The 14,034-nt window shown below is 50.0% G+C and overlaps 1 protein-coding gene, 1 long non-coding RNA gene and 1 pseudogene across 2 annotated transcripts; all 3 read right to left on the bottom strand.

Moving 5' to 3' along the window:
• Window positions 1-318: 318 nt before the first annotated feature.
• On the bottom strand, window positions 319-1,614 carry LOC127294825 (cytochrome P450 CYP94D108-like). The gene has a single exon (XM_051324721.2). The coding sequence runs from the start codon at window positions 1,516-1,518 to the stop codon at window positions 319-321; it is 1,200 nt and encodes a 399-aa protein (XP_051180681.1). The 5' UTR covers window positions 1,519-1,614.
• Window positions 1,615-2,157: 543 nt separating this feature from the next.
• LOC139830540 (uncharacterized) lies at window positions 2,158-2,683 on the bottom strand. Its single transcript, XR_011742907.1, has 3 exons — window positions 2,538-2,683; window positions 2,327-2,428; window positions 2,158-2,222 (listed from the first exon to the last, which is right to left on the bottom strand). It is a non-coding gene; the product is annotated as an uncharacterized lncRNA (long non-coding RNA).
• Window positions 2,684-9,189: 6,506 nt separating this feature from the next.
• LOC139839162 (uncharacterized) lies at window positions 9,190-12,586 on the bottom strand (annotated as a pseudogene).
• Window positions 12,587-14,034: the final 1,448 nt, after the last annotated feature.

The following is a 14,034-nucleotide window of genomic DNA, read 5'->3' as shown; positions in this document are numbered from 1 at the left end:
CTTTTCTTCGCGATGGATCTTGCCCTGAATTTTAGTATTCCTGGCCCCAACGATGCTCAAATCAAATATCTCTATTCATGGATTACAGTTCATCAGCAAGTTAGTATCCCTTGAAGAAACGAAGATAACTGATGAGAAGTGTATGCTCCCTTTCCCTCCCAATCGACATAGCTTATCAAGCTCAGCAGCCCAAGCGTTACCTTCTACCTTTCATCGTATGTGGTGTATTGAATTGCACAAGCTCAGAACAAGATTACATCAACTACTTGTCCAATTATGATAAATGACAAGATGAGCTTGTCCAAGTAGCCTAGCTAGCTAGCCGCTTCGTTTCTTGACCTCCATCGGCAAGCCGCCTCCCATCCGCAGCGTGAGCGACATGATGAGCTTGGGATGCCCCTCGCCGCCAACGTACCGGAAGCTGAACCTCTCCAGCACGCACGCCACGATGGACTTCATCTGTATGTAGGCCATCTCCTTGCCGAGGCACATCCTCGGCCCGGCGTGGAACACCGGGTACTTGAACGGGTTCTCCAGCCGGAACGCGCCCTCCTCGTCCAGCCACCGCTCCGGCCTGAACTCCTCGCAGTCCTCGCCCCAGATGCTCTCCAGCCGCGCCATCGCGTAGGCGCAGTATGTCATCAGCCATCCTTTCCCGACGAACGTGCCGTCCGGGAGGAAGTCGTCCGCCTTGCAGCTGTGCGTGTCGCCGGCCACCGGCGGGTACAGCCGCATCGACTCCGTGATGGCCGCGTGGAGGTAGTGCATCTCGCGCAGCTCGTCGAAACTGAACGTCGCCGACGCGCCTTCGCCGCCGGAGGACGCGCGCGCCGCGCGGACCTCGCGCAGAATCTTGGCCTCCACGTCGGGCCGGGTGGACGCGAGCCAGAAGAACCAGGTGAGCGCGGACGAGGTGGTGTCGCGGCCGGCGAGGATGAAGTTGGTGACCACGTCGCGGAGACTCTCGTCGCTGTGCTCGCCAGCCGCGGCGAACCGCGACAGGAAGTCGTCGTCCCTACGCGCCGGCTGCCCTCCCTCCTTGCGCTCTCTGATGGTCTTGTCAGCGTACCCGTGGATGGTGGCCAGAGCCGAGCGCATCCGCCTCTCGGGCTCCATGCCGATCACCCGCTTGACACGCCACAGCCACTTGACGGGCGACATGAAACGGGCCATGATGGCGTTCTGCGCGTCGTTCAACGCTTCCATGAACTCCGCGCTCTCCGGCGCGGCCATGCCGTCCTCGGCGAGGCAAGCCGGGTCCTCGCCGAACGCTACGCGGCATATGTTGTCGAACGCGAAGCGCTCGAGGACGTCCTGCACGTCCAGCACCGTCTGCCCGTCCCGCTCCGCCCGCTCGAGCAGCGGTAGCAGCCGCTCGACGATCTCGAAACGGACGGCGTCCACCACAAAGTTCCTTTGCGAGCGCTTGCTGAACTCGTAGCTGGCGGCCTTGCGCTGCCACAGCCACTGCTCGCCGTCCGAGTTGAAGATGCCGTGGCCGAGGAAGTCCTCGAGCATGGACACCGACAGCTCGCCCTTGGGGTAGTTCCCAAAGTTCGTCTTGAGTATGTGCTCCAGGTTTGCCGGGTTGGCGGTGATGGCGCCGCCGGTGAGGCCTAGCACCTTGAAGCACTAGTGGAAAACTGCTCTTTTGCACCGGTTCAAAAGGCCCATATGCACCGGATGGCCAACCGGTGCAAACCATCCGGTGCAAAAGCCCCCCCCCTTTTGCACCGGTTCTGTTATAAACCGGTGCTAAAGGGGGCACCACGTGGCCGTCTGTGGAGCGCCTGGCGGGGGAATACGAACCGGTGCAAAAGGGTTGTGCCGCGGCAGGGTTTTGGTGCCATTCCCTGCCGCGGTAGACTCTGCCGCGGCAGAGAATTGCACTAAAACGCTGCCGCGGCAGACTCTGCCGCGGCAGGAATTTTCACTAAAACGCTGCCGCGGCAGACTCTGCCTCCATTCGAAACACGGTATAATATTAATGCAAACAATTCAAATATATATATAGGAAACCATTGTATTACATATATCGATCAAAGTGACACACGTTCATGCATATATATATATATATGTCTACATCAACTTTGATATTGGCGGTTGTCCACATAGTGTTCTCCATCTGGAGCTATGACTTGCTCAAGTAAGAACCCTGCCAGTTCTTCTTGAATTGCTCGTACACGCTCTGTTGCTAGAAGACCGTCCCGCAACCGTTCGATCTAATAATTTGAAGAAGGTACGATGGTCAGTATATATATATGTGTGTATGTGAATGAAACACAAGGTGATAAAATAAAGCCATGAATGTTGTTTAATTACTTACATCAAGTTGTTCCAAAATGTCCCTCACATGATGGGTATTCTGGCGGATGAACTCGCAAACGTAGAACCCGCATAAATTATTCCCGTCCTCTTGCCTCAAGCACTTTACGAGAACAAAGTTCAATCAAAATAATATATATATAATCAAGGATGATAATAATTGTATTGAAACTAGAATCAAAGAGATGCGCGGCCTAGCCAGTAGTACTTACCGGTACATGTTTTATTCGAAGTTCTTTATTCTTTAAACCCGGAGCTTTGTTGGTGAACCGTTTCCAAGCCTTGTGGAGGATATCAGCCATGTCCCCCCACGCCTCAAGGGGTTTACTCTTCGAGTCCATGACTTCTACTATCCCGGTGTCGGGTTCAACGACTAGCAGGATATAGTGAAACCTGCGGACACACACATATATATATATATGCATAACTCATCAATTACACTTAACACATGGATTAAGCGAAAAAGATTTAATGTGTGAAGAGAGTAACACTCACGCGATGTTGTAAGGAAATAGTATTGCCCTTTTGTATGAGTTTTTCCTTAAGACATGTACCAAGTTATTCTCCGTGTCCTTGGGAGAGTTGTCGACAGTATACCCATTCACGGTATATGGGTCAACGAACCCAAGATCATAGATTTGCCCCTTGCGGCATTCGCGAATCTTCATTCTGCATAATACAGTGAGAGTATGGTTATATGCATGCAATAATGGACGAGCCGCGGTAGAGACTTAATTACATAAATAATACTTACAGACAGTATGCACTCAGCAGAGATTTGTCGAGGGCGTCTTGGTTGAATAACTGAAATAATTCACAAAATTCGATGTTCATCACGTCAGTTCGCCCGTAGTGCTCATCTCTTATTGCCACCATGATCCAGTTCTGGCCGTCCTTACATGCATCCAAGTACCAATTATGTAGTCTTCGCAGCTGTGTTGATAGATTAGGCAACTCCGCAGCTCTGACAAGAGGTTCCCCGTATGTGTAATGGTATGCTAATTGGACATCGTCCGTGTCCATGAATTCGATGCGGCTTAAGTACTCAGGAATACTCATACCGGCCGCATCTGCCTCATCTTTGTATAGTTTTACCATCGTTGGATCAAGGCACGCTAGGACATCGGGATACACTTGGAGCGGGGGGCACGAGTTTTTCTGGGCTCCAAGCTGGGGAACTGGTTTCCCATCTACCTTACTTTTTTCCCACCGCTCTCTTGCTAACACATTTGACTTGCGAATAGACCGGTCATAGTTCGATGAAAGACTTGGCTCAGGTTGATGAAGGTTCTGCAGCAGTTTCAACTTCTTTTCCAGAGATATAGCTGGCTCCAGCTCAAGCTGGGGCTTTTTAAGTTTCAACATTTGTTGCTTGTGCTGTTCAGCTACGATCTTGGCATTTTCCTCAACTGTATAGTCATAAGGTCTCTTGGGAGCAACCTTAGGCACTCTTGGGAGGGGCTCTTGTTTGCGTCTCGGTGATTTGTTACGACTCAGCTGTGTCGTAGCGGTCCGCCTAATTTTCCTCTTATACTTGGGCGGCGGAGAAGGCTCACGCGCCGGCGGGGAAGGCTCACGCGGCGGCGGAGATGGCTCACGCGCCGGCGGGGAAGGCTCACGCGCCGGCGGGGAAGGCTCACGCACTGGAGACGGCTGCATCGGTGGAGAATGCTGGCTCGGTGGAGACCTTGTTGGCGCCTTCCAACCCGGAATCACAATGAATTCCTTTCGCCATAGAACTGTAGTGTTCTTGGCCTCTCCCAGCTCTAGCAAATCCCCTTCACCGGCAGGGTGGTCAAGCCTCAGCGGCCCATACCCGTCCATAACTTGATCCACCCCGGCAACAGCGTATCCAGGTGGAACCGGCTTGAAGTGATATCTTTGATCAGGTACCGGCGGTAAGACATAGCCGATCGCCACCTTGAGCGTTAAGTAGCCCATCGTTTGGAAATGTAGCTCATAAGGTGTCGACTCTGTGATAAAGTCCACAGGGTAGAGATCAGAAGGCATCTGCGGATCCACAGGGGAGGGAGGAGCCATCTGCGGATCCACATCTGCATCATCACCAGGCAGCTCCGTGGAAGCCACGCTGCTCTTCCGCTGAGATCCCTGGCCGGTAGCATCGAATGCAACTTCTTCTATCCGCGGATTAGGTAGAGGTTGGGTGACTGTGACTGAGCCTGACATTATCATCCTCACTTGCTCCTCTAGCTTAGCAACGCGTTCTTGAACCACATCCTTTTGCCTCTGACGGCTTCTATCGGGATATTTCTTCGTTTATGCAGGAAACCCAATACACCACGGCTTGCCACCTGGTATGGTTCGTGTTCGTCCTGGGTGTTCAGGATTCCCAAGGGCGCGTGTGAGCTGGTCCTTCTCTCTTTCGGGACGGAACTTCCCCTCTTCAACTTCCTTTGCAGCATTTCTAAAGGCTTCGATGGGAAGTGGGTTTTCCCGATGTCTTTGTGTATATATGCAGAACCCTTGTGCGTCCAACGTGCCCCCATGCGCGTAAAACTAATCCCTTGACCGCTGGTTCCATTTCCGTACCTCTGGCTGGATCCTGTTCTTAATTATGTCATTCTCCCATTTCTCCCACTTAGGTCTGCCAGCCTTGTAGCCTCCTCGCCCCATGGTATGGAAGTACATCTTATTAGCAGCATTTTTCTTGTTGGTGTCTGACCTTGTCTTTGCCCTCTCCGATGTCTTGTACTTCACAAATGCCTCCCAGTGGTCTTTTATCTTCTCATAGGGGTCCTTGAAATCTGGAGTCTTCTTTTTCTTGACAAAGGAGTTGTCCAATTTCTTCTTGTAGTCGTTGAACTGCGTTGCCATCTTCTTAAGAGCCCACTTCTTGACTCTTCGTTGTATGCTATTCAGCTCGGGATCCTCAGGGTCTGGCCTTTTATTATCACTATCAGAGTCAGCTGGCTCCGGAAATGTGAAATTTACCATGAGTTTCCTAAACATCAGATTTTTGGATCTCGTATCGACGTAAGTAACTCCTTCGTCCGCCTTTGCAGGTTTCTTCCATTCTTGAGTGGTGATCGGGATGGTGTCCCTAACAATAACTCCGCATTGACTTACAAACTTTTTTGCGTGATCCTTGGGAGAAATCGGTTCGCCGTCTATAGCGATTTCCGTGATGATGCACCTTTCATGCTCTTCCATCTTTCTGGCCGCGCCTCGTTTAGTTCTGCCAGTAGAGTGTGTTGATTGGGAGGTCTAAAAGAAGAAACAACGTTAATATATGTATATGCACATATCTGTAGGCTTGGTTAATTAATATATATACACCTCGGCGTGGTGAGCTTCTCCCTCGCAGTCGTCACCTTCTCCCTCACCGGAGCCGTCTCCACGGTGGTCTTGCTCATCTTCCTCATCGGAGCCGTCTCCTCGGGTTCGCTCGTCTCCCTCACCGGATTGGTTTAGGTAAAGAGAGGTGATATCGTCATCATCACGGATAATCTCCTCGACGAGGTATTCTTGTTCTAGGTCTCTTTCCATAGTTTCTGCAAAGACTTAAAAGTTATTCTAATGCTATAAACACAACGAAGCTAGATTCTGCAAAGACTTACAAGTTTCTGCAAAGACTTACAAGTAATTAAGAATAATGCTCAATACATGATCAAAATATTAGAGTTATACATATATATATAGGTACTAATTAAGGATAATGCTCAATACATATATAGTTCTTAACTAAGGATCGATAATAGTGCTGAAAGCAGATAGTGCAGTTACATGCATACATAGATCGATAATACATCAATCACAACTACAAACACTCAACCGCGCAGACCGGGTCCTAGAGGGCGCCGACCGGGTCCTGAGCCGCGCTGGGTGTACCCCCAAAGCCACGGAACAACAACGGGAGCATAGCTAACATGAGATCCCTGCATAACGCTCCATCCGGTCCTATACATGTTGTCTAACGCATACATGTAACGGCGAAAGTGCTGGTCCTCCGCTTCAATGCGCTGAGCTACCTCCTCCGGCGGGGCCGGCTCCCTCTGAAACGAACGTGGCCCATAAGACCTCCACCAGAGAATATCCGGGTCGACGACGGGACCCGGATTCCGCACCAAGGTGCGCGCCCCGGAAGATAACACCTCCCAGTGCCACCCCGGCGGAGCCCAGTCCCGGACTTCCCCCATCTGCTGCATCTCCTCTAAAACTGTCCTAGCTCCAGGACGCGGAGGCCGCGGCATCGTATGCAAACTAACAAATATAATATTGAATTTGAATAAAGTGCTTATGAATATGAATCAAAGTAATTAAAAATTTTCTAACACATACTAATATAGTACTGACATATTTTATCTAATTTTTTTCCTAATTTCCTAAACTAACTAAAATTAGCTAAACTAACTAAAATTAGCTAAACTAACTAAAATTAGCTAAACTAACTAAAATTAGCTAAACTAACTAAAATTTTCCTAATTTTCTAAACTAACACATCCAATTTCCTAAACTAACAAAACTAACACATACTAATTTCCTAAACTAACACATACTAACTAAAATTTTCCTAAACTAACACATACTAACTAAAATTTTCCTAAACTAACACATACTAACTAAAATTTTCCTAACACTAAAATTTTCCTAACACTAAAATTTCCTAAAAACTAAAACAAAAAAAAAGGAGGCAGGGGTGGCGCGCGCGGTGCCTACCTCGACTCGGCGGCCGGCGTGGCGGCGCGGGCGGGGCGTTGGAGAGGAGGAGGCGGCCGGGCGGAGGGCGCCGGACTGCGGAGGGCGGAGGGCGCCGGACGGCGGCGGGCGGAGGTGGCCGGGCGCGCGGCGGCGCGGGCTGCGCGCGCGGACGAGGCCGGCAGAGGCGGCGGCGCGCGGGCGGAGGGCGCGGGAGGAGGCGGCGGCGCGGACGGGGCGGCAGAAGGAGGAGGCGGCGGCGCGGACGGGGCGGAGGGCGCGGGAGGAGGCGGCGGCGCGGACGAGGCCGGCAGAGGAGGAGGCGCGCGGCGGCGCGCGCGGCGGAGGGCGCGGGAGGAGGCGGCGGCGCGGACGGGGCGGAGGCGAGCGGCGGCGCGGACGGCGGCGGCGCGCGCAGGCGGAGGCGAGCGGCGGCGCGGGGGTACATTTTGGCAGAGTTTCCCCTGGAAACTTCTCCTCGCGCGATGGAGAAGAAGGTGGGCGCGCGCCGATTTATCTTGGGGACCTTTTGCACCGGTTCGTGGCTGGAACCGGTGCAAAAGGGTCTTTTGCACCGGTTCCAGCCACGAACCGGTGCAAAAGGTCCCCAGTTGGACTGAAATTTTTTGAAATTTTTGCTGCTAGTTTGTTTATCTTCCCACCTTTTTTATATGTTTCGCGCGGGATCAAGTTCCCGCCACGACGCTGCGCGGGTTTCCGCCATGACGCCGCGCGGGATATATTCCCGCCACGATGCCGCGCTGGACATTTTCCCGCCACGACGCCGTGCGGGATACGTTCCCGCCACGACGCCGCGTGGGACATTTTCCCGCCACGACGCCGCGCGGGATATTTTCCCGCCACGACGCGCAGCGCGGAGATTTCCCGCCTAAACACCCTTTATAAATAGTACGCCCCCGTCTCTCCCATTTCACTCATCACCAAACCCTAGCCCATTGCACAATGCCCCCAAAGCCGCACCCGCCGCCGGTGGAAGTGGACCCGCAGCTCGCGGAGATAGAGGAGTGGGAGGAGCTGCTGCGGCAATAGGCGGCAACCAGGAGGGCAGCAGCGGATGAGGTGGACCCGTAGCTCGCAGAGATAGAGGAGTGGGAGGAGGCGGCGCTAGCGGCTACCATAGAAGCATTTGAGAGGCAGAGTCTCCAGGAGCTGCATAAGCGGCCGCGTGTGACGGATCTGGATAGTGAGGAGATGCATAAGCGTCATCGTGAGGAGGAGCTGCGGCAGGAGGCGGCAGCCAGGAGGGCAGCAACGAATGCGCGGAAGAACTAGTAGAAGTTGTTATTTTAGTTTAAATTTAGTTAATGTTCAATTTCAATAAAGCAGTGTTGTCGTTGTTTTAGTTTAAGTTTAGTTAACGTATCTTGTTAAATTTCAATAAAGTCGTTGTCGTTTTATCCCGGTTAATGGCTGGAACCGGTGCTAAAGACGGTTGATTAGTTTATATACCCCTTTTATCCCGGTTACTGGCTGGAATCGGTGATAAAGATGGTGGATTAGTTTATATATCCTTTTATCTCGGTTCCTGGCTGGAACCGGTGCTAAAGATGGGGGGGCTAAATCTGGGGGAGGCTTATCTGTTATTTGCCTTATCTGGGGTGGTTTCATCTGGGGGGAGGGGATTATCTGGAGGCACACACCGCTATATATAGCCCCCTCTGGGGAGAGTAGAGAGAACAAAGAGAGAAGATGCAACGACCAAGAAGGAAAGAGCCTCTCCGGCGAAGTTTCTCGAAGATGTCTTAGATGGCTGGCCGTCTTAGACATCTTCGGAAACTTCGCCCGAGAACTCTTCCCGCAAGCTGCTAGTATACACCCAACAAACAGTAGCTCAGGTTAAGGAGGGGAGAGCATAGAGAGCTTCCAGGGAGCTGGTATATAACCCGACGACGGCGACCTCGAAGGAAAGAGCCTCTCCGGCGGAGTTTCTCGAAGATGTCTTAGATGGACGGCCGTCTTAGACATCTTCGGAAGCTCCGCCCGAGTAACTCTTCCCGCAAGTCCCGCTCGGAAGCTGCTACTATACACCCAACAACCAGTAGGTGAGGATAAATTTCCAAACATGTGTATCTAGAAAAATAATAAACTTGGATAATTGCATTTAGTTCAAACGACCAATGTTACTGATACATATCACAACAAATGCTTCACAATATGAGCTCAAGGTACATGATAATAATTAATACATTATGATCGCTTCAACCGTAACCATGGAGTATCTTCAGCATTTAACGCGATGGTTGGATCAATGTTCACTGTGAAGGGTGGAATTTCAGCAAACTTATTATAATCTTCTGACATGTCTGTCTTGTCCTCGACTCCCACGATGGTTCTTTTCCCTGAAAGAACTATGTGATTCTTTGGCTCATCGGATGAGCTCGTTTCCTTATGTTTTCTTTTCTTCGGTCTAGAGGACATGTCCTTCACATAGAAAACCTGAGCCACATCATTGGCTAGGACGAATGGTTCGTCTCTGTAACCAAGATTGTTGAGATCCACTGTTGTCATTCCGTACAGCTGGTCTACCTTTACCCCTTTTCCATCCAGCTTGAACCATTTGCACCGAAATAAAGGGACCTTAAAAGAAGGTCCATAGTCAAGTTCCCATATCTCCTCTATGTAACCATAATATGTGTCCTTTTTGCCACTGCTAGTGTTTGTTGCATCAATGCGGACACCACTGTTTTGGTTGGTGCTCTTTTTATCTTGGGCGAACGTGTAGAAAGTATTTCCATTTATCTCGTACCCCTGGAAAGTCACTATAGTCGAAGATGGTGACCCAGCCAACATGTACAACTAATCTACAATATTGTTGTTATTAATGAGATGTTCTCGGAGCCAACCACCGAATGTCTACATATGTTTATGCGTAATCCAGTCTTCAGACTGCCCCAGATGTTCTGAGCGCACAATATTCTTGTGATCAGTGATATACGGGGCCACCAAGGTGGAACTTTTTAGAACTGTGTAGTGTGCTTGAGTGAAAGAAATGCCGTCCCTACATATCATTGATTTCCTTCCTAGCGTGCCTTTTCCATTTAGTCGCCCCTCATGTCGCGATTCAGGAACACCAATCGACTTAAGGTCAGGAATGAAGTCAACACAGAACTCGATGACCTCCTCTGTTCCATAGCCCTTGGAGATGCTTCCTTCTGGCCTAGCACGGTTATGAACATATTTCTTTAAGACCCCCATGAACCTCTCGAAGGGGAACATATTGTGTAGAAAGACAGGACCGAGGATGGCAATCTCTTCGACAAGGTGAACCAGGAGATGTGTCATAATATTGAAGAAAGATGGTGGAAACACCAACTCAAAGCTAACAAGACATTGCACCACATCCTTCTGTAACCTTGGAAGACTAGCTGGATCGATTACCTTCTGAGATATCGCATTAAGGAATGCACATAGCTTCACAATGGGTATTCGAACATTTTTCGGCAGAAGCCCCCTCAGTGCAACCGGAAGCAACTGCGTCATAATAATGTGGCAGTCATGCGACTTCAGGTTCTGGAATGTTTTCTTCTCCATATTTATAATTCCCTTTATATTGGAGGAGAAGCCAGACAGGACCTTGATACTGTAAAGGACTTCAAAATAGATATCATTCTCTGCTTTGGTAAGAGCGTAGCTGGCAGGACTTAAGCGACTCCCTGTATCCTTGTAATCCTGTTCTTGCTTGTCTTTTGGGACTTTCATACGATACTGGTCCTCCCGTGCTTCTGGTGTATCTTTTGTCTTCCCATACACGCCTAAGAAACCTAGCAGGTTCACGCAAAGATTCTTCGTCACGTGCATCACGTCGATTGAAGAGCGGACCTCTAGGACTTTCCAATAGGGTAGATCCCAAAATATAGATTTTTTCTTCCACATGGGTGCGTGTCCGGTAACGTCGTCATTCGGAACAGATTGACCGCCAGGACCCTTTCCAAAGATTACTTTTAGGTCCTTGACCATATCAAGTAAAGCATCACCGGTACGGAGTTCAGGCTTCACCCGGCGATCTGCCTCACCTCCGAAATGATTGCCTTTCTTTCTGACGGGGTGCCTCTTTGGAAGAAATCGACGATGCTCCAGGTACACAACCTTCTTACATTTATGCAAATAGGCACCTTCGGTCTCATCTAAACAGTGCGTGCATGCATTGTATCCCTTGTTTGTCTGTCCTGAAAGGTTACTAAGAGCAGGCCAATCATTGATGGTCACGAAAAGCAACGCTCGTAGGTTAAATGACTCCTGTTTGTACTCATCCCATGCAAGTACACCTGGTTTGCTCCACAACTGTAAGAGTTCTTCAAATAATGGCTGTAGGTACACATCAATGTCGTTGCCGGGTTGCTTTGGGCCTTGGATGAGCACTGGCATCATAATGAACTTCCGCTTCATGCACAACCAAGGCGGAAGGTTATAGATACATAGAGTTATAGGCCAAGTGCTATGACTGCAGCTCTGCTCCCCAAAAGGATTCATTCCATCTGTACTTAGGCCAAACCTTAAGTTCCTCGCGTCATCTGCAAAATCCGGGAACTCTCTATCGATTGTCCTCCACTGCGACCCATCAGCGGGGTGTCTCAGCATCTCGTCTTTCTTACGGTCTTCTTTGTGCCATCGCAACAACCTGGCATGCTCTTTATTTCTGAACAGACGTTTCAACCGTGGTATTATAGGAGCATACCACATAACCTTGGCAGAAACCCTCTTCCTAGGGGGCTCGCCCTCAACATCACCAGGGTCATCTCGCCTGATCTTATACCGAAGTGCAGTGCATACCGGACATTTTTCCAAAGTTTCATACTCAGCGCGGTAGAGGATGCAGTCATTAATGCATGCATGTATCTTCAGCACCTCTAATCCTAGAGGGCAGAGAACCTTCTTTGCTTCGTACGTACTGTCAGGCAATTCGTTATTCTTTGGAAACCTCATCTTCATTATTTTCAGTAACTTCTCAAATGGCTTGTCACATATACCAGCCTCTGCCTTCCATTGCAGCAACTCCAAGGTGGCACCGAGCTTTGTGTTGCCATCTTCGCAATTTGGGTATAACTTCTTTTTGCGATCATCTAACATGCCCTTTAACTTTCGCTTCTCGTTTTCTGTTTCTGCATCTCTGTGTGCATCGGCGATGGCCCGACGAAGATCATCATCAACGGGCTCATCTGATGCCTCTTCATCTTGATCACCTCCTCCTGCATCTTCATCTTCATCATGCCCTGTTGCAGTATCACCGTAGTTAGGGTACATATGATCATCCTCTTCTTCTTCTTCGTCGTCTTCCATCATAACCCCCCTTTCTCCATGCTTGGTCCAACAATTATAGCTGGGCATGAAACCTTTCCAAAGCAGGTGTGAGTGAATGACTTGCCATTCAGGGTATTGCTTCAAGTTATGGCAATCAACACATGGACAACACATAAAACCATCCGCCTGTGGGTTTTCCTGAGCCACACGGATAAATTCTTCCAGGCCCGATCTGAACTCGGGTAGACGTCGGTCAACGTACATCCATTGCCGCCGGTTCATCTACATCAAATAATTAATTAAGTTTATCAATAAACAATTACAAAACATCATAATATTTATAAATAGTGGAAATTAGCACCGTACAAATGAAAGGGTTAAGTTGTTGCTTAAACCTTGATCGAGGAGGAAAGAAAGAGGAGAAAGCTTAAGTGTCGCTCCGGCACCTCATCTCATTTTTGTTGGGTGTAAAATCAAGCGGCATCACTCTCTCACACATTTCATCGAGCACCTTATGTGCATGCCAAAGAGAAGCAACTTAGCACTCAACACACACACCTTCTCCTAGCAAAAATGAAGTGAGTGGGCTGTTTGGCCGGGTAGCTGAGCTGAAATAGGGCTGGGGACCTTTAGCACCGGTTCGTGTTACGAACCGGTGCAAATGGTCTATCTTTTGCACCGGTTCGTAACACGAACCGGTGCTAAAGGTTCCTCGGCTGACACGTGCCTGGCGACGAACCTTTTGCACCGGTTTGTGTTACGAACCGGTGCAAAAGATAGATCATTTGCACCGGTTCGTAACACAAACCGGTGCAAAAGGTCCCTCGGCCGGCTGCTCCCCACGAACCGGTGCTAATGACCCCTTTTAGCACCGGTTCGTGCCAAATCCGGTGCAAATGACTGGGGGAAAAAACCAAAGCCCTTGTTTCTACTAGTGAAGGACAGGGTATGGGTTGGGCTGTTCTGCATGACGCCGGTGTACCACTCGAGGAAGCGGTCCTGGTTCTTGACGAAGTGCGGCAAAGTGCCGACGATGGGGTACACCTTGAGCCCATGGGCGCGAGGCTGCTTCTTTGGGTCCTGGCGCAGGCAGAGAAAGCATAGGAGAGGGAGGAGGAGGAAGAGCAGGAGAAGCGGCGGGGATGAGGTCACGGAGAAATCCATGGCGAGTGGTGCCAGGCCTGTGCTTTCGATCAGAGGTCAAGGTTTTTGGTTCCCTTTCACGGTTGATGGAATCGACGAAATGGAGTTTGCTTCCGATTTAAATACGTATTTGATTCATCGGGTTACTATATATATTTACTATATATCAAAGCTGAAGGTGTTTGCTGTTACCACAGCGATTGGGAAACTGTTCACCTATAAGTTTTTTCCAATTAGCGATTGACACGTTAACTTTACCACTGTAGATATCATGGTTTAGTTCGTAGTTTCATTTTTTTCTTGAGTGCATATGCCCTGCCGCTTTATTTATTTTTTCCTGCAGTCAAAACGGTGGAGAATAACATTGGTCAAAGCGGTGCTGCAATGAACGTGGGGTCGACCATCGAGCATCGAACAATCTAGGCAGCCCACGTCTCCTTTCCCTATCTCACCTTTTCTCTTCCAAGCCGCGCACGTCGCCCCGTTAGATTACCATCAGCGTCGATCCCTTCGCTCCGCCATCTCACCGCCGCCCGCCTCAACCCCGTTGCCATAATTTTTCCCCTCCCCAGCAGCGCACGCCGCGCCAGGCCTCCATCTGCGTCGGCGCCGTCGACTTCCAGTAGGCCGCCGCAACCCATGTATGCCTGA

The sequence above is a fragment of the Lolium perenne genome, chromosome 4 (genome assembly GCF_019359855.2).
Source record: "Lolium perenne isolate Kyuss_39 chromosome 4, Kyuss_2.0, whole genome shotgun sequence".
Lineage (NCBI taxonomy): Eukaryota > Viridiplantae > Streptophyta > Magnoliopsida > Poales > Poaceae > Lolium > Lolium perenne.
The sequence above is the reverse complement of the archived record's forward strand: the minus strand, read 5'-3'. Positions and strand labels throughout refer to the sequence as shown.